At 44.5% G+C, this 23,401-nt stretch overlaps 1 protein-coding gene across 6 annotated transcripts in view; it reads left to right on the top strand.

The window, feature by feature from the left end:
- The window catches only part of LOC127616298 (zinc finger protein 521), a 127,427-nt gene that overhangs the window by 58,788 nt on the left and 45,238 nt on the right, over positions 1–23,401 (top strand). For 4 of the 6 annotated variants that reach the window (XM_052087813.1, XM_052087812.1, XM_052087809.1 and 1 more), the window contains 3 exons: positions 1,660–5,150; positions 5,257–5,341; positions 14,736–14,927. In XM_052087813.1, the coding sequence (XP_051943773.1) occupies positions 2,016–5,150; positions 5,257–5,341; positions 14,736–14,927 (3,412 nt within the window). In that variant the 5' untranslated portion in view covers positions 1,660–2,015. Of the gene's footprint in view, positions 1–1,659; positions 5,151–5,256; positions 5,342–5,663; positions 5,697–14,735; positions 14,928–23,401 lie in introns of all 6 variants that reach the window. The other 2 variants (XM_052087810.1, XM_052087811.1) reach the window with 2 other exon arrangements.

The raw sequence follows: 23,401 nt of genomic DNA, 5'->3' as shown, positions 1-23,401 counted from the left end.
CAGCACGTTGGCACATGAGGGGACCGCCAAGTATTTGTAACACATTTGGGAGCAGTCTTGTTGGCATCCCCCGTGATTCTCCGCACCTGCTTGCCCTTGAATGAGTGAAGCGAGGCACACGGGGATTTTCAAGGAGTCATTTCCCCCCAGAAACATACAGTAAATGCCCACGCAACAGATGGTGCAGTAATTCTAACTGTAAAGTCATTTTAGCCAATCAGAAGCCTGAGAAAAGTCAGTTGCAACAATGGCAAAATTTGGCGTTGTTCTCGAAAATAATTAATCCATCCATCCATTTTCATGAGCGCTTTTCCTGTTCACGATCGCGGTGTGTTGGAGCTTATCACAGCTGACTTTGGGCCAAAAGCGGACTACACCTTGAAAGTGGGTGCCAGTCAGTTGCAAAACACATAAAGGTGGTGTGCCACTGAGCGACGAATGCTTGGTAATGTAGCGAATGATGGCTTCGCCAAGTTTTCTGATGAATGCTGGTGAAAATCGTCTGTCATTAGCGATTTTTAGCGGTGCTTTGAGACAGTTATGACCATTCACGCAAGTGTTCGGGAAAGAGTTTGACAAAAGACAGATGGCGACTATTAGCCACTGTTTTGAACAGTATTGCAAAGTTCAGCAACTATTTGCCACTGTTTGGGAACCTTTGTGACCTTTTGCCAACTCCTGGCAGTTTTATGCCACCATCGAAGAGAGATCTCGAAAATATGGAAACGAACTTCAGCAACAACAGGGGCTCTGCAGCATTTTCAGAAAGTGAAGGGAGTCCTTCCTCGGCCTTGACTTTGGCATGAAAGTCCAAGACGCCCCCTCCCCCAAAGCCCCTGAATGCAAATAGCTATTATAACCTCTTTGACATGTCATTAGACAGAAACTCCCTTGTTTTCCCCCTCGCGCATTCCTTCAAACATTATCACTTGCCTCGTAGCTTTGCATTCTGATAAATATGATAATAATGTTCATTCAATAATGGGATATGTATTGACTGATGATCTTAACACTAAACTTTTCATGAAAATCATTTGTCTTGCGGCGGAGGCTTCCTAAAGGCTATGTATGGCTGTGCTTGAAATTGAACGTTTAATCTTCTCTCCCACCACCACCACCATTGTTGATTTTTTTTTCTTGCTTTTCATCTGGCTTTAAAGTTGTTTCAAGGACTCTTGTTTATCTTTTTTTTTGTCGTCTTGTAACTGTTCAGTAATAATAGAAATGTTCTAATTTACCTCATGCCAGGCTTACATCCTCAAGTACACCCACTGTCTTGCTTTGGCTTTAAATGTCAGAGGGATTGTGTTGTGAGTCACAGTGGGCTAAGCCATTACATGGCCACATACAAGGTTAATTGTGGTAAAAGTATTTCTTCTTCTTATCATCTCTAATTATACTTTCAATTGTGTGCTTTACAGTAACTTTTTGGATAACACCTACAGGGAGGCATTGTTCAATTTTATTTAAAAAACAAAATAATTCACATCCAACGTACAGTTAGCATGATCGACAGCGCAATAGTGAGCCGCCATTTAGTGTATAAGCCAATGAATGAGACAAATGGGTTGCTAACATAAAGACGTGTATTAACCTACCCCCGCCCCCCCATACCCTCACTGACAACCATTTTTCATTTTCTTTTTATTTTATTTTCAGACGGTGCAGACATCGAGGACGACCCGTCATGTTCTTGGCCGGCGTCATCTCCCTCCAGTAAGGATCAGACGTCTCCGGGCCACTGTGAGGACTATGATTTCGGAGAGGACGAAGGAGGACCAGGCCTGCCGTACCCGTGCCAATTCTGCAACAAGTCTTTCAGCCGCCTAAGCTTCCTCAAACGTCACGAGCAGAGCCACGGCGACAAGCTTCCCTTCAGCTGCACCTTCTGCAGCCGTCTGTTCAAGCACAAGCGCAGCCGCGACCGGCACGTCAAGCTGCACACCGGTGACAAGAAGTACCACTGCGGCGAATGTGACTCGGCCTTCTCCCGCAGTGACCACCTGAAAATCCACATGAAAACTCACGCCTCCAATAAACCACACAAGTGCCCCGTGTGCCGGCGAGGCTTCCTCTCCTCCAGCTCCCTGCACGGCCACATGCAAGTGCACGAAAGGGGCAAAGAGGGCGTGAGTAGAGTTGACGACTGGAAGCTGAAAGAGACGCGCAAGTGCAGCCGTTGTGAGGAAGGCTTCGATGTCCCGGAAGACCTTCAAAGGCACATAGCCGAGTGCCACCCTGAGTGCTCCCCGTCGGAGGACGGAGGGCTGGGTGCCACCCTTCAATGCATCTACTGCCATGAGCCCTTCAGCGACGAAGGCGCCCTGCTGACCCACATCGACCAGGCCCACAGCCGGGACCGGAAGAGCCACTCCTGTGCTATTTGCTCTGAGCACTTTTTGTCTGTTGAAGACCTCTACGCTCACATGGACATCCACCAGCTCCCTGAATCTAGTAACCATAGTAACAGCCCTTCCTTGCTGACTGTGGGCTACACTTCGGTCTCGAGCACCACTCCGGACTCTAACCTCTCCGTCGACAGTTCAACAATGGTGGAAACAGCGCCGCCAGTGCCCAAGACTCGGGGGAGGAGGAAGAGGGCTGCTCATAACGCATCGGACATTGGCGGTCGAGCTGCCAAGCAGCCCAAGGTTTCTTACAGTTGCACGTACTGCAACAAGCAAGTGTTCTCCAGTTTGGCTGTGCTTCAGATTCACCTACGGACCATGCATCTTGACAAGCCGGAGCAGGCTCACACGTGCCAGTTTTGCTTGGAGGTTCTGCCCTCTTTATTAAATCTTAATGAACATCTGAAGCAGGTCCACAATGCCGAAGGCCACGCAGCCCTGCTCACCGGCTTTTCGGACTCTCTCCTTCAGTGCAACTTCTGCCCCGAGATCCTGAATGATCTCAACGCCCTGCAGGAGCATATCCGCTGTTCCCATGGCTTTCCGAGTCCTGTGGCCAAAGAGAGCAACGCCTTCTTCTGTCCCCAGTGCTTCATGGGTTTCTTGACAGAGACGACCTTGGAAGAGCACGTTCGTCAGACTCACTGTGACGGGGGTAGCCTGCGTTTCGACTCACCTTTGGCCGTCACCCCCAAGGAGCCCATTGTAGAAGTATACTCCTGCTCGTACTGCACAAATTCACCCATATTCAACAGTGTCCTGAAGCTCAACAAGCACATCAAGGAGAATCACAAGAACATTCCCCTTGCACTCAACTACATCAATAATGGAAAGAAGACCTTGCACGCTCTCAGCCCCTCGTCTCCAATAACGGTGGAACAAGCGTCCGCGCTCAAGCAAGGCGCCTCGGCCACACGCTCTTCCGGAGAGTTCATATGTAACCAGTGTGGGGCGAAGTATACCAACTTAGATCTTTTCCAGACTCATCTGAAGACTCACCTGGACGGCCTGCAGCCACAACTCACCTGCCCTCAGTGCAACAAAGAGTTCCCAAACCAAGAGTCCCTCCTGAAGCATGTCACCATTCACTTCACAATCACCTCCACGTATTATATCTGCGAGAGTTGCGACAAGCAGTTCACGTCCGTGGATGACCTGCAGAAGCACCTGCTGGACATGCACACCTTTGTGTTCTTTCGTTGCACTCTGTGCCAGGAGGTGTTTGACTCAAAGGTGTCCACTCAGCTCCACTTGGCCGTGAAGCACAGCAATGAGAAGAAGGTGTACCGCTGCACCTCCTGCAACTGGGACTTCAGGCACGAGACCGACCTGCAGTTGCACGTCAAACACAGCCACCTGGAACACCAAGGCCGATCCCATCGTTGCATCTTCTGTGGGGAGTCATTCGGGACGGAGGTGGAGCTGCAGTGTCACATCACCACCCACAGCAAGAAGTACAACTGCCGCTTCTGCAGCAAGGCCTTCCATGCCATTGTGCTGCTGGAGAAGCATTTGCGTGAAAAACACTGCGTGTTTGAGGGAAAGGCGCAGAACTGCCGCGCTAACGGATCTGCTGTCGGTGGGGCGGACGCCCATCCCAAAGACGAGGCGGAATTGCAAGGTCTCTTAACCAACAGCCACGGCACAGGGACGGCAGGAGGATCTGTGGTGGAGTCCCAGAACAGTCACGACGGAAGCGAGGAAGAGGTGGAGACTGCCGACCCCATGTATAGTTGTGACATCTGCGGGGCCTCTTACACAATGGAGTCCCTTCTAACGAACCACCAGCTGAGGGACCACAACATTCGCCCCGGTGAGAGCGCCATGATGAAAAGGAAAGCTGAAATGATCAAAGGAAACCACAAGTGCAACGTATGCTCTCGCACCTTCTTCTCCGAGGCCGGTCTAAGGGAACATATGCAGACCCACCTTGGGCCCGTCAAGCACTACATGTGTCCCATCTGCGGTGAGCGTTTCCCCTCTCTGCTCACCCTGACTGAACACAAGGTCACGCACAGCAAAAGTCTCGACACGGGCAGCTGCCGCATCTGTAAGATGCCTCTCCATAGTGAGGAGGACTTCCTAGAGCACTGTCAGATGCACCCCGACCTAAGGAATTCCTTGACGGGTTTCCGATGCGTGGTGTGCATGCAGACGGTCACCTCCACGTTGGAGCTCAAGATCCACGGGACCTTCCACATGCAAAAAACCGGCACCATGTCGGCAAACCCATCCACTGGGCGCAGCAATGCCATCGCTCACAACCAGCAGCTACATCACGTCCAAAAGCCTTTCAAGTGTGCTTCCTGCTTGAAAGATTTCCGTTCAAAGCAGGACCTGGTTAAACTGGACATCAACGGCCTGCCCTACGGACTCTGCGCGTCCTGTGTGGCCAACGCCGGTTCCAAGAGCTCCAGCCCAACAATGAATGGAGGCAGACAACCGCAGCAACAGGGGGGCGCCACCACTCCGGCGCCCAACGCGGCTCAATGGATCCAAGGAGAGAGTCTCAGCCCAGGCGAGGGCAAAGGCAAAGCCGTCTCCTCGTCGTCCTCATCCTCTTCAGCATCCTCAACGGCGGTCGCAAAGACACGGTGCTCAAGCTGCAACGTGAAGTTTGAGTCTGAGGTCGAATTGCATAACCATGTCCAGACGGTACACGCAGGAGACGGCGGCGGCGGACAGCTAAAGACGCCCCATATGTCCCCGATGCCCAGATCCAGTCCATCGCAAGCTGAAGAGGTATCGCAGCTTGTTCTCGTTAACCCTTTTTTGTTTGTTTGTTTGAACTGTATATTTACGTTTATGATGAGGTTGGTAATATTCATGGTCTTGGTCTTATTTACAGAAGAAGACTTACCAGTGCATCAAATGTCAGATGGTGTTCTACAGTGAGTGGGACATCCAAGTTCATGTTGCCAACCATATGCTCGGTAGGAGATCTTTTTACTTTTGTTTGTGTTTTTGGCTTGTGTGAGCCTCTACTATCTAAATGCATGCTACTATAATATCAAACATTTGGCCCTTTGTTTCTGAGCCCGTCATCAAAATTCTCCATTTGATCCTTCATTTTAGTCAGAAAAGACGTATGTGATTTTCGATGCACTGTATCTGTATGCAATATGAAACAGACATGAGGTCGTCATCGACATCATCCATTTAAACATTCAAATTAAAAAGAACATTTCATCATTTTTGAGGATGAACCACATAGTGTGAAAAATCTAATAAAATATTTGACCCTGTCTCATTTAGGCTCACAAGTTTCTGGATCACATCACAAACTAGGTGGAATTACTTTAATATCTTAACTTCATCCCCAAGTGTTGTGCATCCATAAACATAAGCAAGTCATCTTAATTTCCCCATGCATGTGAATGATCAAAAATGTTGTGAGCATGCTTGTGGAGACTGCTGAAATGTTTCAAATATTGATTCCAAGTGGGAAGAAAATATCTTGACAGTCTGAATCTCTATTCCCATGTAATTTTTTTTCTTTGTTCATGCATCCTTATCTGTCAATGAGTTTGAGTATTTGATTAATTGGATTATAGTAAAAAAGATATGTCCACCCTTTATTCAAGAACATGACATGATTTTCAGTTGGTTGCAGAAAATGTTCACACATAAATTAACGGATGCTCTGATTCAATTTCTGGTTCGGTCCATAACAATATCAGAAAATTGGCAAAAATGTGGATGGTTGTTTTCCAAAATAAAAGGCGAATGTTGAATTTTGAATCATTGAGGACTGCAAAAATGTGATCATATTTTCAGTTGAGAAACAGAAATTACAATGATTTGAACCGTTTTAAATTAAAAAGTGTGGCGATGATTCATTGCAGATTTCTTAAGATGAATTATTAACATCATCGAATAGTGTTGTTGACGAGTTGTCGATGAGTTGATTATTAATTGTACCTCTTTAATTTTAGATATAAATAAATGACATGATGCAATGAAACAATGCTGCATATGACAGATTACTCTATAAATCCATTTGGCAACAAACACTAACACCCGCATCTGCCAAAAAAAACTTTGGTGGCCTTTGTCTTTCATCAGTATGCAGGCAGAAGCATTTGTAAAGACGAGACAATTGGAAAACGGTTTTGGTTTTTTTCCCCTCACCTGCAGTAAGTAGGCATCTGAATTCAGCTCTCACGTTCCTTTATTCATTCATTTATTCAGCTCGTTTGGCGGCGCTTTCATTACACTGCATTATCTGTTGTCTTCAGTGGGGGAGAGACTCATTGATCTGGAACCAAACCGCCTCTCTGTTTGGGACACGCTTCTAGGCGCAGGTGAATTTAAACACGGTGGGCAATTCTATCAGGACCGCTAGGCAATTCTATCAGGGGCCCACTGTTTGTGCATAAACAATCAGAAGCATGTGATTTGTGATTTTGATGCCGCGGTGCATTTGCAAAGGAGAGAGATGAGCCCAGAGTGTAGGTGTGTGTTTTGTATTCATCTTTGCAATCTGCTCACCCACTATTCTACTGGGGATGCCTAATACAGTACCATGCCAGCATTAGTCCTTTCTGTTGCAAAGGCGGGCACGGAGCACACTGGGAGGGGAGAAAACAAACCCCCCTACTGGTTACTTTATGTCTTTCGGCAGCATGAGCGCACAGCTCCCCCCTGTAAAAGTGGAATTCGGGCAGCTTAAGATAACAGGAGGATAGGTGATTGGGTTATTGTCTGATGTCTTACTCCTCTGATATGCCGTCGCTTTGTATTCCGCGTGATCACGCGCTCCATCAAACTCCTCAAAAGGGTGTCTGCCGCATGTGTTTGTTTGACGATTTGTAAAATGTGGAGAAAGACACACGTGTGCTCAATGTTTGTCCTGAAGTGACTTTGTAATCGCTGTGGAACAAATGCAGAGAGCGGAAAGGAAGGATCATGTACGGACTGGCCACGACATGACCGCCTGTATCATATTAAGATCTGTATCCTATTTTCTGCCTTTACAAAAATAATGTTCTCCTTTGATCAACACTGTCAGAATGCTCGTTTGCATTGACTTGCCTTGGTGGGTTTTCCATTTCGAATGCATTGTACAGGGTGTTGCATACAGTACGTTTGCGTGACCTACCTCATTCACTGTTACGCCAAACAAAACAAAAAACAACAAAAAAAGGAAAAACGCTGATTGTAACATACTAGCCAGACCACACCACCGCCGATTTCACATTTCAAATAAAACCGGCTTTATCTTGCTACTTTTGCCACTTCCTAAGATAGGAGTTTTTCTAAAGTGACAAACATAGTTTTAAGACCCACCCTGTTGTACCATCTTAAGCACGCACGCACACGCATACCGATTAATACAACGAAAACATAGTCAATTAAATAAGGTTTAAATCTGCTATTTTTATACATTAGAAGAGTTCTATCATTAAATTAGCCAAATAATTAGCACTGGAGTTATGAGGTTGTTGTCATCATTTCAGTCAGAAGTGGAAAGAGGAGAGGGGTGTCAGCTCCATGTCTAGGCGGGTGAAAGTTAACCGATAGATGTATCCAGCAAAAGGTGCATCAGCCAAGTAAAATGTTAGCATGAATGCGGGTTGAATCCAACCCAGCCTATAATGACTGCAAAACTAGTCTCGGCCAAAAACGCAGTGAAAAGGGAAAAAAAATACTAATTTGGAAAAGCTCTAAATATCTTCTCTGGTGGAAAAAAAGGACACTTTCTCTCTTTAATGGCCATCTGCACGAGAGAGGGGAAACAGGGGGGCCTGGGTCATCTCCGCTCAGCTGTCAGCGTTATTAGCGTAGGTAATGGAGCAGACGCTGGATTCATAGGGGTGTTGTTTTCATCCATGGCCCGTTCCTCTACGGTGTCACTTCACACTGATAACTCTATATATAGTCATGTGGCCCTGCATAAGAACAGCGCTAATGTACGGAGCCACGGAACCACATCCCGTCCCACCCGGACATGCCCATATGAGACGCCTTTGTAAGGCGATCATCACCCCAAGCGCAACCTCTGCCGTACATTTTGGTGCATGGATATCACATACTGAGGTTCACTGTTGTGAATGGAGCATGAAGTAACTGGCGACTTGAGATTGAGGTATTCAAAAAATGGAGGTGGGGGGGGGGCGGTTGGGGGCCAAGGTGGCGGGGCACAGCAGCATCTTAAGATGGAGGTCGTAGCCCGCCTGGGTCCAGATGGATCAGCGCACATTTGCCGTACAGCTGGCCGCTCTGCTTGGGGACCTGGTGGGATACTCCTTTGGAGGGAGAAAAAAAATGATATCGCCACCATCCAAGGAGCAATTTAATAGTAGGCCAGAAGACAGCTGGCCACTCTTTAGTTTAGAGTTTTTTTGGCATGGCGTGCTCGCAGAATCGAGGGTGTCCAATTTTTCTCTAGAGACACGCAGATTTATACTGCTTTCAGCTGCCGCCGTCGCTGTATAATCTTTTATATTTATGTATAATTCAGATAGGAAACCTCACAGCAGCTCCATTTGGGGAAATCGTATAGTGGGACATAGAAAGTCGAAGGCACCGGTGAACTTATAAGTCCAAGCATTTCTATTCCCTGGTGAAATCAATTTTCATCCCAAATAATAATCTGTTCCAGACCTTCATTTTCCTTCATGAACCTTCCAGGTAGGATTTAAAGGAACATTTGAACATTTATGTCTGTCATATACAGGTATATATATATATATTTTCAAACAGCCTTCTGGAAAGCATTATGAACGAGAACCGAGGTTTGACTGTACCGTACATAAAATAAAAATCTGATTTACCGTATTAAAACAAAGACGGTAAAAATAACAAAAACTATAAACGCATTAAAACACTGAAACAATGCTGATTCGAAAGCCAAAGAATAGAAATATGTTCTCGGACAAGTTTTAAAAATGGACAGCGAGAGGGCTTGCCTAACATTGAACAGAAGGCCATTCCCAAGGGGCAGGGGGGCGAGCTGCAAAATTCTCGATCCCCTCTGAGGCTGGGCTTAGTCCTCGTGAACTCCTGTAGTGTCTGGTTCCAATGACCTGAGGCACCAGGCAGGTACGAAGAGGTGAAGGAGTTCAGGAATCTAAGGTGGTGCGAGCAGCAGTATTTTGGACCAGCTGGAGACAATTGAGGGAGGCAGACTCTAAAATAAAGTGCATTAGAGATGTAATGCGTACAAGATATTCAATTGGCTATGATTCTGCTGCAAAGCTTTACACAGCAGGCGTTTTATTCCACTTTGAAGGTTCCAATGCACCTTTTTTGTCATGTTTTCCGAGGACGTTTGGAGGTCTTTCAATGACACAGAAGCCTGCTCGGGGTTTTATCAGCATGCTATCGGGGAAACCCCATTGCTTTACTTTGACCCCACTGTAAACTCTGACATTTGGAGCCTCACATGGGGGGTCGCTTGTGCGCCATTTATCGTACTGCTTCAAATGTCCCCTCCGTGGCGCACAGGCTGTTGTCCTCAAAGGGGGAAAAATGTGCTTTAAATCACTCCTTTCGCACTGAAGGACACATGTAAACCAAACAAACCACATTCTAGCCAAGTTTTTGTTGTTGTTGTTATGGAGGGGCGAGAGGCGGGTGGCCGGTAGAGGGGGGCATGGGGGTGGGTGGGGGGTCACCTCTACAGTTTAGTTGGGCTGGTGACAGCAGCCAAGCCAAGTCAGGGAATTGCCTTCTTCCTTCACAGAGTGGAGCTTGTGGCTCGGTCAGTCCAGGCGTTAGAGGGGTGGGCACCGACCGGAGGGGTGGGAGGCTTTGGAGGCGGAGAGGGGAAAGGCACATTTGCTGTACAGCTGGCCGCTCAGTGTGAAGCAGGCACTGTGGACTGTAACGTCACCGGGCAGGGTATCGAGCGAGCTCTCCTCTAACTCTCCTCTCTCTCGTGCTCACATTTGCCGTTTATGAACCAAACTCCAACCCGCTGAAACGCGCTGAGACGACAACCGCACATGAGTCGGTTGTTCGTATTTGTTTTGTCTCCCACCAAGACGATGTTTGCAAGCTGTCCTGTTACCGTTACTCACTGGAGAAGACTGTCTCGTGCGCCTATTTATATTTTCACGCCTCTCGCTCAGTCGTTAGTCAGATCTCTAATCAGTTTAACTCAACTCAACTCAACTGTATTTATAGAGGCCATCGCTGCATACAAAGTGCTGTACACGGAGCAACTTTAGGGGTGTTTACACGGCACGCATTTGCATCGCTGCTGCACCGATTTATTTTGTTGCGATATATCTTATCCATAAATTTTGTGGAGCGTTCACACGTATAAAGCTGCTTACTAAAGACAATCGTGTTAGCCCCGGTGCAGCCCCACTTGCGTTCACACGGCAGTTTCTGTGGCCCTGCAATACGGAAATAAAACATATGCATGCGTAACGTGTACTTCCTTTTCCCCGCCTTGTTTGTGACATGGAAAAACCGTGGTTTATACTTCTCCAGACAAATCAACGCTGCGGTCTATCAGACACTGTAAAAGGATGAGAGAGAGAAAGCAAAGATGACACAAGTACAACAGAGCACGAAAGCAACGCATTCAATACCTGTATGTAATCATCTCTTCTCACGCGTAGCGAGGCTACCCCTGTAGCGTTCACACGTCCCATTTTATATCGGCGCTGCCCCGCAAACTAGCATTTACTCCGGAGTAAATTTTTAAACCACCTCCTGAGCAGGGTTAAATTTGCTCCGGTTTAAGCTGTTTTCAGGGGCTACACCGGTATAACTTTGTACGTGTGAACGCTCTACGGGGGCCAGCCCCGGTGCTACACCGGAGTAAATGACACCCCTTATCATATATACGACAATAAAGCAACAAATCAGTAACAAAGACGGCAGAGAGCACCAAACAGGACAACTAAGATCATAATTTGGGTCATGCAGAGTCAAATGCCAAAGAATACAAGTGAGTTTTGAGGCTGGTTTTAAAGATTGGCAGCGAGAATGTTCAGTTTGGAGGTCATTCCAGAGAGAGGGACGAGCAACAGAAAAGGCACGATCCTTAGTTTAGTTTCGTAAATTTTATGCATGAATAAATTTTTTTGGGTGATATATATTTTTTTCATAATGACACAATTTGGGAGAAAATACTCAAAAATGCTTCAATTCACTCTGCCGCTGCTAATATTTTGCTTGACCGTTAAAAAAATAAATAAAATTAAAAAAACATCCTCTTGTTTATCTGCAGCATTAGCGTATTAGCAGTGCAGTGTCGTGGCTGCTCCTCTCAATGCAGTCGAACCCACGGGAAACGTCCAATAACGTAGCTTGACTACCAGTGATTAGTCTGTATTACATACATGTTCTCGATGACGAGAAATAAATTCCCAAATGAAATCACGTTCATTGTAGTCAATAGAAATTGTTCAACGTTCAATTATTTACAGAAACACCCAGCCGATGAAATGTTTTCAGAAAGATTGTTTTGCCAAACTCGAACGTGTGTTTAGTGTATTTGGATCTCATTTGAGCTTATCTCTACTTGAAATGTTTCCAGTTTAATTCAAGAGCTACAGCGTGATAGCCAGACAGAAGTAGAAAAGGAATCTTGCGTGTGCTCGTGCCAGGTTGTACGGACCCGGCCAATTGATTGGTTACCTCTGATGGCATGAGTGATTTTTTTTCTTGAGCATGCAACACGTGATGTGCAAACAGTGGACTCAATGGACTTGTATGTAAGAAGTCAATAGATCAAAAGTAGTGCGAGATCAATGGAATAAAAAATAAATAAAGGGGTGGAAGCGCACCGGAGCATCGAGCAGAAACAAAGGAAGCCGTGCGTGCTACACAGCGAGTGTGATATCTGCCCGCCTTTATTAATTGGTGATTAATAACGCCTCTCCCTTCGTTAGCGCAGTCACCTCCCGTGCAGCCAAGTGTGCTGCCGCTAATATGCAATTATGTGCACCTTACCGCTTGTTACATTACACCGCTAGCTGACTAATGTGGCATCCATGAGGAGAATTAAAAGCAGAGCCAACCGGTTGAGGGGGTGTAAAGAAAGAAACGCATGCTGGCAGTGCTATTCTCACATTTATTCAGTGATATTTACTGTACGTCTAGGGTGGAACAAAAAATAAGTTTCTTACAAATACCTCCAAGTTTTGAAGACACTTTTTATTCTTTTTGTTACGTGTGTGTGTGTGTGTGTGTGTGTGTGTGTGTGTGTGTGTGTGTGTTTTTTTTGTAAAGCAGAGATAATTGACATCGCCACAGGGATGCGCCCTCGCCGGGCCAGACAAGTGAGGTCTGATATGGTCCTCGTCTATTGATTTTTTTTTTTTTTCCTTTTCCCTGACATTTCCGCATACCTCACAGACTGGGCCAACATGTGAGAAAATATCGGATTCTCCCAGTTCATACGAGCTGTTTGTACACTGGCCGTTGCATTGCAATTGGTTGACCGGATGTCGCCATGGTGATGTGCATGTCGAGGGAAATGCTGAGCCGATGAGAAGCATTGTATATTTCGGATTTTCATGTATACAGTACATACTTGAATACATGCGTTATTATTACTAATAACTGTTACTTTATTTCCAGTGCATATTCTTTATTTGGCTTAAACGCATCTGAATTAATTAAACTACTACTTCAATACAACAAATAACAAGTAACAAATTGTCTCTTCCCATGAGGCATGACTGTTCACACAGAAATAATTTAAGACAATTGTAATAATATGTACAATTTAAAATAATTGTGATTGAGAATTTTGGTGTACACTATATTATAATCGATGGTAAAATTTGTTTTGAAATAATTTGGAATTATTACTGCGTCACAGAGCTGATTTTGTCCATCTTGAGTCCCTCAAAGTAAAACACTGTGAATAACATTATTATTATTATTTTTTTTATGTTTCCCAGTACCTAGGCAGTACGTCGGTGTTGCAGAAAAAAAAAATACAGAAAAGAAAAATATTTTAAAGGGTGATTTTGGGGACCTTTTTCTATAAATGTACATGTTATTCATTTAGAGTATTTTTTTAAGCCTCAAAACAACGAGAATTACCATCGTAGCCTGATAGGTGAAGCAGCATGTGGTTCATTACCCAGGGTTATTTTCAAATGCCATTTTTCCAACTGTAAACTGTATATTGGTGATCATGAGGTGACTTCGATTCACCAGCAGCTGTGTTACTAACACCATATGCTGCATTATGTGTATCGGCACACTCTTTCCCAGTGTGAACTAAAGTAAACTAGTTCCACAACAATGTCATTCTTTTTAAGAGCCAGTACCTCATGCAGGACTCATTTTCAGGGTCCTTTTAATGCAGTTTGAATGAAAGTAGGCTCCACTTCTGCATCAGTCTATGTTTTATTGATATATACAAGAGGGATGTCTCCTTTAGAGTGTTAATGCCAACCCTTGTTCTAAAGTGAAGCCCATAAATAGTGGATGATCGGAATTAACCTCTGCATTACTTCCCCCCCATCGGTGCCTGGGGTGTCACCCCTGGATGTGCACCCCTGGTCCGATGGGGTTGCTTAGAAGGCTGGCCAGAGGTGGGTGGTGGTGCTTGGGAGGTGGCTGATAGGGGGAGTGCAAATACATAGTCCCCCCTCGCTAAAGGTCAGAACTTCGAGCTACACCTCTCAAATCCCACAAGCGGCCCTGAAGAGACTGGGGTTCCAATCCTACCTGGTGATGCTTTTGGGCTGAAGGCCTTGCACTGCTCTTGAACAGTGCTGCCTTTACAAGTCGTCAGCACTAATAGCGCCGTGACGGGCGTGGTTTAACTTTGCGTCGGGGCTCCGACTTAAGATGAGCTGTAATACAAGTGTTGGTTACCAGCGAATTCAGGGCACAGATAGACGAACAACCGTTAACATGTTGACATTCACACCTATGGAGAGTTTACAGTCTTTGGTGAACCTAAGGTGCATATATTCGGAAGTGGGAGGAAGCAAGAGTAGCTAACTTTGAGACAGACGTGCTAACCAATTGTGCATTGTGCGCTCGTAAAAATATAAAGCATAATTTACAGCAAGTGGGTGCAGAAAAGGCTGGAGAATTTATCTAGAATGCTTTTTTGACCCCCGAAAATAAATCATTTTTTTAAAAGGCTCCAATTTTGAGAAAAGACACGCTGAAGAAGTTCTCGGAAGTGCAGTGTGAGCGTTTTTGGTGTGCCCCCCCCGAAAAAGGATGAAGATACGGCTTTTACGTCGGCAGTAGCTGACGGAGGAGGGGGGTAGTAGGAGGAGGTAGCAGAGGGGGGTCGGGGGGGGGGGGGCATAGGGCTCTGAAAAGGCCCCCCAGCGTCAAAGCCTTAATAATCATGTGAGCAGCGCTGGACTTCATTACCCTCCTGTTCGACAGGCCGAGTGCCAGCCCGGATTGCTGGCTGGCTGTGGCAAGGTCAACGGCGGAGGAAAAACCAGTTACTGTGTTACTCTGGAGCGGAATGGAGAGAGGGGCGGCCATCTGTCAGCTCGGGTCTGCCATACCCGCAGAGCAAATGGACACGGGCGACCAGAGGAGAGGCCGCAGACACCCATAGAGCCGAACCCAGTGAGCATAACACGGAGGTGCGGGCTCAGCCAAAGAGATGGGCCTTGGTACCACTAAAACACATGTATACACACACAAAGCCGAGCGTGCAAGACTATATCTGCAAGAAATTTGGCAGGCACTTTTGTGTGTTTATGCTTGTTTGTTTTCAGTGTCAGCACACTACTGGGCCCTACTGTTTTAAGTCCAGATGGCAGACCATGTGATAAAAAAAAAAAGTTGATAAAAAAGTTTTTGCTTGGCTCGCCAATAGTAAAATGTTTTGATCATAGCATTGCTTTTTAAGGACCACTTATTGTACTTTGCGTATTGGGACCAAAGGTAGGGGGACCAGTGGGTAAAACTTGTTTTCCTTCAAGTGACCCAACAAACATTTACTGCCATATCTAAGTGTAGTGTGTGTGTGTGTGTGCGTGTGCGTGTGTGTGTTTTGCAAGGACCTTTATGATGTCCTCTAGGTAAAGTGGAGGAACCCTGTGGAATGTTCCAGAGCTCTCTAATAGGTTTCAGGTGCTGCAGGCCACCAGCCAGCCCCCAAAACTCGCTGTCTTGTGCAATAGGACACTCGCCGAAAGGACACGGCACAACTATCAAATTGTTTTCTGTCAAATGTTCACCTTGGAAATTTTAAAAGCGGCTCAAAATGGATCAAAATCACAAGATAATTTACAATGGTTTGTCTCATCCGTGGGTGTTGAACTGCGAGTATGCAGGGATTGAAAGTAGTTTTAAATTGCAATGTCACCAGTCACCAGTAGATGGCAAAGGTGCTAGTAGCACATCGTCAGTACATGCATTGAAAAATGTTTTATAATTGAAAATAGCCATTCTTCATTTCTTAGACTGGTTTTCTGCAAATGCTATCTTTATTTTTTTTTAATTGGTTGGCCTACCAACACCTCTAATATTGTTACTAGTGTATTTAGTATCTGGCAACCGTTAAGAATTGCATGCAAAGGTTTGAAGCAAAATTTTAAAAAGAGATAAATCAAAAAAGAAAACAATTCTTCCTGACTGCTTGCTTTAAAAAAGTTGATCTCAGAAGGAAAATCGATGTCTTGAGCACTAATTGGTGAAAGTGCTGCAGAAACGCAGCCTGTGTCCTCAACATTCCGCAACTCAGCACAGCTAAAGTTGCTGCTTGTTTTCTTCTCGTATCCCCCCGGCTTAAGCATCCACATGCTCCGGAAAACAGGGAGATGGTCCTCGGCAATTCCCCCAAACCCCCCTCGTCAAATTAATGGAAATCACACAGGAAACTCTCTGGATGAAAGCCTTATTAGTTATAAAGGTTTAATGTTGTAGCGCTGCTTTTTTGCAGTATTTACCGGAGTGTTCGGTGCTGCTGATGTGTAATTGTCAGGGAGGTGCTGATATAGAAAAGAATTGGTGTACACCGTGGTCTTAATTAAGGAGATCTATTTCCATTTTGTTAGCGGGAGATAAGGTGAGTGCTGCCATGCATCACAAGTTCTCGTATTATACGCTACTTCCTGTCATATTACATCCACCGCTGTTGGCACTTCAAGACTGGAGTGCCAAACTCTATATCTAAGTGTGATGGGGTTAAAAGTGAAAAATCTGACACGTTTTTACAAAGATTTAGATTTCGTTCCATTTTTTTCTTCCTCTTTCTACCTTTCGGTTATTCTTTTTTTTTAACACTGCTTTGTCACAAGTGTCTCTGCCTCTGCAATGGTGAGCTCGAATCTTGAGACGAGGTCTGTGATGTTGGTGGACCAGCCGGGTCACCTCCAATGTTGTGTTCGCGCTGCTAGTGTGGTCAGCAGTCCTTGTAAAAACACCCAAAGGCAAGCTTTGTTCGATCTGACAATCTGATTAGATCATGTTGATTGCATACGGGCTCGTCATAAGCACAATAGTCTCACTGTCGTCACACTGATGGCCACGAATCACCGAGTGGTTGAGCAACTGGGACACCTCGCAAGTTGTCACTGCACAAGCATCACTGTTAATGTTCAGTACTGTGTGCAGTTTTCATATTCATTGGAATAAGCATAACAGTGTCGCTGCCATTGCCACGACGACCATAAACCCTCTATTTTAGCTGGCAAAATGGATGGACCAGGATGGACACGTCATTTTGGATTTGCAATAGCATGGCAGCTAATTTTTAATTTGGAAAAACGGCTGTGTTGTTTGTATGGATCAATAAATCAAGGCTAATTCAATTTTCATTCCCCCCCCAAAAAAATTATTCACTGTTAAAACAAGTATGGTACATGCAACAACTATTTCTTAAAAATCATGATAATGGTTTGTGATAAGCACAATAGATAATTACTATTTTTTGATGAATTTTCCACAGTTGTGGCGGATTGGCCAGGACACCTCTCATATTTGCCCGACATTCTTTTTTTTCCTTTTTTTTTTCTCGAAATGTCTTTTTAGTATGATAGTGATTGTATTCCTAACGGCATGTTCCATTTCCAAAGCGCTAATACGACGTGGCCTCTTTTTGTCCGCTCGCCGCCTGGAGACTCCAACCTTAAGCCACTCACTGGCTGATTAATCTTTAACATTCATAATTACTAATTAAGTTAGTAAGAGACTTTTAATGTAGCCTTCCTTGTGAGGACAACAGATCATTAGCTTCAATAATGAACGGGGATGAGACGCATAATGGCCTGTGATAGGTGAATAGTGACGGTATGAAATGAGGCGCGTGCATGGGTGACAGTCGCCCTGCGTGGACACCCGAAAAGGTGCCAAAGTGCTCTTGCGGATTGTGCATTAGGAAATTCATCTTAGGATTCATTAAAACATATATAATCAAGTCTGTATTTACATGAACATCTGCAGCAGTAACTGTGTCATCCCCACTTTTTAAATACAAACATTATTTATTCATTCACCCTGGTTTTGGTCTCCCGAATGCCTTTGCTGCATCTCATTATCACATTATTGCATTAGCCTCGGCATTATCATGGTGGCTGTAAGTTGCTGCCCATTAAAAGAGTCATTTCATCTCTTGTTTTTTGTTTTTTTGTTGTTGTTTTTTTTTAAGCGACGATGCTACACTGGCACATTTTTGTGAGCCGTCCCCCAATGGGGGAAGGTGCTTATGCCGTAATGATTATTATCATTAAGAAGATATTAATGTGCTTAGTGTTTGTGACCCAGCTGCTCATGGCGGCCCGGAGGGGAGGGGACGAGTGGGTGGGCAATTGGCCTGCCAAAAAACGGACAGTGCGCGGAGATTGCCACTGCCCACCTGTCTGGAAATTTCAGGGTCGCTAAAGGTTGAGCCTGCCAAGAACCCTGAAAAAAGCCAGCAACTTAACAGTATCACCCATTCAATTGGCGGGGGTGATGTGAATGTGTTGTGTATGTTGCTCGGCGGGTGGAATGTGAATGTGTTGCGTATGTTGCTGCGAGTACTTTGTTCATGTAAGAAATTACAAAAAAATCTAGTTGAAATTGAGTTCTGACACATTCACAATGCTTTCGTTTGCGTAGAGGAGTAAGAATATGTCGTTATGTGGCACCAAAAGAAATGCTCAATTCCTGCCATGATTGCCGACAATCGATTTTTTTTTCCTAATCATTTAAAAGGTCAAGTCCTTTTGTGGCACAAGATGACCGTCTCATTTACCACTGTCCTTACTGTTTCTCGTTTGCTTGCTGTAATTTATGACCTAGTGTTTTTCAAATAAACGCATTCCAATTATGACTTTACTCCTCTGATTGTGACTATGGTGCCTTCTGACCTTCAAATTCGAGTTACTCTCTGACAACAACCAAAGACCTACGAACTTTTCAACATGTCATTGTGACACTTTGAAAACCACCACACTATAGCCAAACAACTGAATATATGCGCATGAGTTAGTTTAGCTTAGCTTAGCCTAGAACAAAACAACCCAACTAAAATTGACTGAGCTGGCACAAAAGAGACATGCTAATGTGGCAGTGGTATAGCATTTGCTTAATTAGCAGCAGAAGCTAGCAAAGCCGCCACAACTTCACAACCAGACCCCAATTTGTGAAAATAGTAGCTTGTTCATCGCTTATTTTTTTATAAATACTTTTCCAGAATCTCTATCGGGACTCATTTACAAAAGGGCCTGACTAAAACACTGTGTGAGGGCAACAGAATGAAGGGAAAGCGGTGCCACCTAATAGAGAAATTCCCAACACGCATAATACATCAACTGACCACATTAGGTTATCCTAATATCCTAATTGTTAATTTAACAATAGGTTTATACAAATTTGGTTTGCAGTGGCATTGAAGTTGTGAGAAGCACAATGTGGGTCCGCAGGGTCCAGTGGGAGCTAATACTGATTGCTGGAACTAATTTTTCAGCCCTAGAATTTTTTTTTCTTTAAACAGTGCATTTAAACCCGTGATGCTCCATTGTCGTGTGGTGCAAAATCAGCCTGGCTCGGCATCCTCCCGTGTCTTTGTTTCATTAAAATTCGGTGGGAGGAAAACAAACAAAAAAAAAACATGCTCACATTTAATCAAATGAATTGGTATACAAGACTTGCATAATCAATCAAAATCTTCATGCAGCCAATATTCTCCACAAGCAGGCTTGGAGGAAAGTCAATTACGTCCCCCTCTGTCTACTCCTCTGCTATTCCACTCTTTCCGCACTTGTTTTCATTATTCAAAAGAGGCTGTGAACATCATACTTCGTGTGCATGTTTCCTATTATTCTTTTGCTCATACTGTTTTTATAATGATAAAAAGGCTGGGAGTGACTATGACCTGCCATGTCTGGAATGATCGGTCTTAACTATTGACGAGGGTGCTCTCAGTCTGCTGCAGTCGTGATATGGGCGGCTGCTTTCTTCCACCGTAGCCAGGCACATTGATGCGGATGCAGCTGTAGTAACGGCGTAACGGTACACGCACTCATCACACAATCCATCAGTCGGTGCCTTTTTTTTTTCTTCCTGTGTGTGCCACACTCATCGTGCAACAGACACACGTGACGAGGTAGTGTGGCGGGGGCCGCGGAGGCTGCTCCGTCCGTGGCTCCCGGGGCCCGGCTGCCAGTTGTTTGCCAGCGTCTCCGTGTGGAATTCATTCAAATTAAAGCGGCGGAATGAGGCCCAGGTCCCAGAATGCCTCGTCCCTCTCCTTCATCAGCATTCCGCCGATGAGAGTAATTAAAGCAGAAATTAATTCTGCTGTAAGCAGAGGAGCCACAGAATAACTGATATTAGAGGCTGAATGATGAATGCTTGGCATCAAGGGAGGTCTCGCGGGGGAACAGCGAGAGGGGGAGAAAAAAAGAAATCACAGATCTTTCTTTCTTTTCTTCATCTTTCCCTCCATTTTTGCCATCTTGTTCTTATTTATTTGTTGCATGTATTCCACTTTCCGTGCTCTGCATTTGCCCGACTGAAGACATTGGCCCAAAGCCCTCCTTGCTCTCACACTTTTTCGCATTCCGTAGAGCACCGACGCTCTCATTTTCAGCCAACGTGCCCGTTGGAGAACACCAAAATTGCTCATGTCCTTTGGTGGTTTGTCAATAGATTGCTTACGTCGGGAGGATTGAAGAGTATAAGACATAACATTAGGCACCCCGAATGCTCTGTTTGTATTGGGCATATTCATAACAATAAATTGATGTCTGTGGCTGTTAGTATGACTCTGACGACAAATAAACCGCCTGTTCTCATTCAGTAATCCCTTCTGGGAAGTTAGGAAAAATAAACAAATGACGCCGCTACCAATTTCACCCCCCGTTAAACAATTTGGTGGACTTGTCTATCATAACAAGACAAAGACAAAAACTCTCAAAGACCTATGACCAAAATTTCAAGGAGTGTATTTTCCGGACTATAAGTCACATTTTTTTTTCATAGTTTGGCCGGAGATGCGATTTATACTCTGGAGCGACTTATGTGTGAAATTATTAACACATTATTATGTCATTTCAGCTTATTTTCAAATTAAACAACAAGAGGGCGCTATCGGCCTATGTTGATAAATCGACGATGAGTCTAACGTAATAATAATAATAATAATAATAATAATACATTTTAAGCGACGTAGAAAAGGAAGCGGTGCATCGTCTACTTCCAGAGTTGGGGGAGTTGTGTGTGACACCGAGGATGAAGATTTCATTGGATTTATTGATTTGTAGTTAAACTGATAGTTTGGTAAACTTGTTAGCATGTTCTTTATGCTAGCGTTATCTGAATAACTCTTAATATGTTACATCGTTACTGACATTACCAGGCACGTCAATCATGTAACGTTAGTATCCCGTACACTTATTCAGCCTGTTGTTCTCTATTTTATTTATATTTTAAATTGCCTTTCAAGATGACATGCATGTTTTTGGTGTTGGATTTTATCAAATACATTTCCCCCAAAAATGTGACTTATACTCCAGTGGGACTTACATATGTGTTTTCTTTCTTAATTATGCATTTTTTGGCTGGTGCGACTTATAATCGGGAGCGCTGTCTAATCAGAAAAATACGGTAGCCATTTCGGGTGCATTCCTGCACTTGTACTTGGAATTGACTCACATGAGCGCCATTTAAAACCAGGTATTACCCTGGCTATGCTATCAAACATCAGGGGAACATGGCATCAAAAAAATGATAGTGAAGGATTGATTCACCATGAAAAGATTGGACAAGGTGGACTTCATTTGACAAATCTGGTGAAAACTCCCATGAAATGAATTTGGGTTTGATTATTCAACGAATATTACTTGCTGGCTCATCTTTGAATGGTCAAACTAGTTAACGTTTGAAAATGAAGAGTCATTTCCTTTTTTGATTAGCAGGATACCAGTGGCTGGATTTATGGTCATAATTTGGTGTTGTAGTATTAAAAACCAACTACAGGACGCATAATGCGGTCATGCACAACTATGCATTCCTCATCATTCAATTTAATGAGAAGGAAAAGTGCGACACAATACACAAATGCCCAAAAGACAATTTACATGTGAATAGAACAAGAGTTTTTGCATCAACAGACGGACTCAAACACAAAAGCCTCAAGATGATTCTTGGATGATCCCTCGCATCCCCCCGATGCTTTATTTTTGGAACGGTGCATCTTTCGCGAGAGCGGTCACATAGCCAAAAATGAAACGAGTGAACTTGTGAATCGCTCTCCTTTAATCAATTGAATTGTACCAAGGTTAGCTCTGTGGGCTGTTTTGGTAATGCTGTAAAGTTATCGTGGATTTGGCTGTCACCCGTCTTCGCAACTGTCTGACTCGGATAGACAAGTGAATAGTAATTTTAATGACCTCTTCCCCCTCCCTCTCATACTTTGGCCTCTGGGTAAAAAGCCCGAGGAGGTGATAAACAATAGATAGATTTGTCTTGTTTGGATTTCACTTGCCTCTCCTAATGTCACAAGGGATCGGCCTCTATTTCGAAAATATTGCACAGCAACATCTGCAGGTAGCTGTGTTGCATTTTTAATTGGTTTTGCGCGAAAGAATATCTCAATAAGATGTTAATGAATGGAAGCTCAGCCTGAGAGTTGCTGACTGCTATTAAGAATTTAGGAGGCCGCCTTTGAGTCGGAGCAAAATGAATTATTAGGAGCCCTAAAGGGCGTCAATGCTGAGGAGATACTAAGTGGGGCCAACAGGAAGCCAGGATGGTGGTGAGACCTACCACAAACTCAGCCAATGATGTCAGCTCCAAGTCTGAAAGGCAGCAGGATGAGAGACTGGTCATTTCCTCCAAAATGTGAAAGTCAACTTATTACCCGGCCACTCCAATCATGCAGTCACAAAGTATTGAAAACCCTTCTCCCTAAAAATACTTAAGATTTCCTGCATGACAAACATAAGCCCGAATCCATCCATTCATCCATTTTCGGATCCGCGTTATCCTCACAAGGGTCCCGGTGGGTGCTGGAGCCAATCCCAGCTGTCTTCGGGCAGTAGGCGGGCGACACCCTGAACTGGTTGCCAGCAAATCACGGGGCACATCTGGACGAACAACCATCCACGCTCACACTCACAATTTAGAGTGCATGTGCATGTTTTTGGAATGTGGGAGGAAAACGGAGTACCCGGAGAAAACCCACGCAGGCACGGGGAGAACATGCAACCCCCACACAGGGAGGCCGGAGCTAGAATCGAACCCTGCACCTCTGCACTGTGAGGCCGATGCGCTAACCACTTGGACACCTGTTGGCCCATCAGCCCAAATGTTTGTCTAATTTTCAAAAGACTTCTGCTTGGATGAATGGTGTTTAATTAGACCAAGATTAACATGTAGATCTAAAAACAGACGCTATACAATTATTTTTTAAATCATTGCTTTTTAATGGCTAATTTTAAAGCATTGGTCCTGATACCAAATTAATTTAATTCATGAACAAACAAACAAACAAACAAAATTTTCTTAACATACAACCATTTTGGCTTTCATTGGAAACCTTTTGTTCAAACAAACAACCTACTACAAATGTACTCACAAATAACAAATACACTTCAAAATGTAAAACA

This window comes from Hippocampus zosterae, chromosome 15, assembly GCF_025434085.1.
Source record: "Hippocampus zosterae strain Florida chromosome 15, ASM2543408v3, whole genome shotgun sequence".
NCBI classification, from domain to species: Eukaryota; Metazoa; Chordata; class Actinopteri; order Syngnathiformes; family Syngnathidae; genus Hippocampus; species Hippocampus zosterae.
Note: the sequence above shows the minus strand (reverse complement) of the source record. Positions and strands in the feature narration are given on the sequence as shown.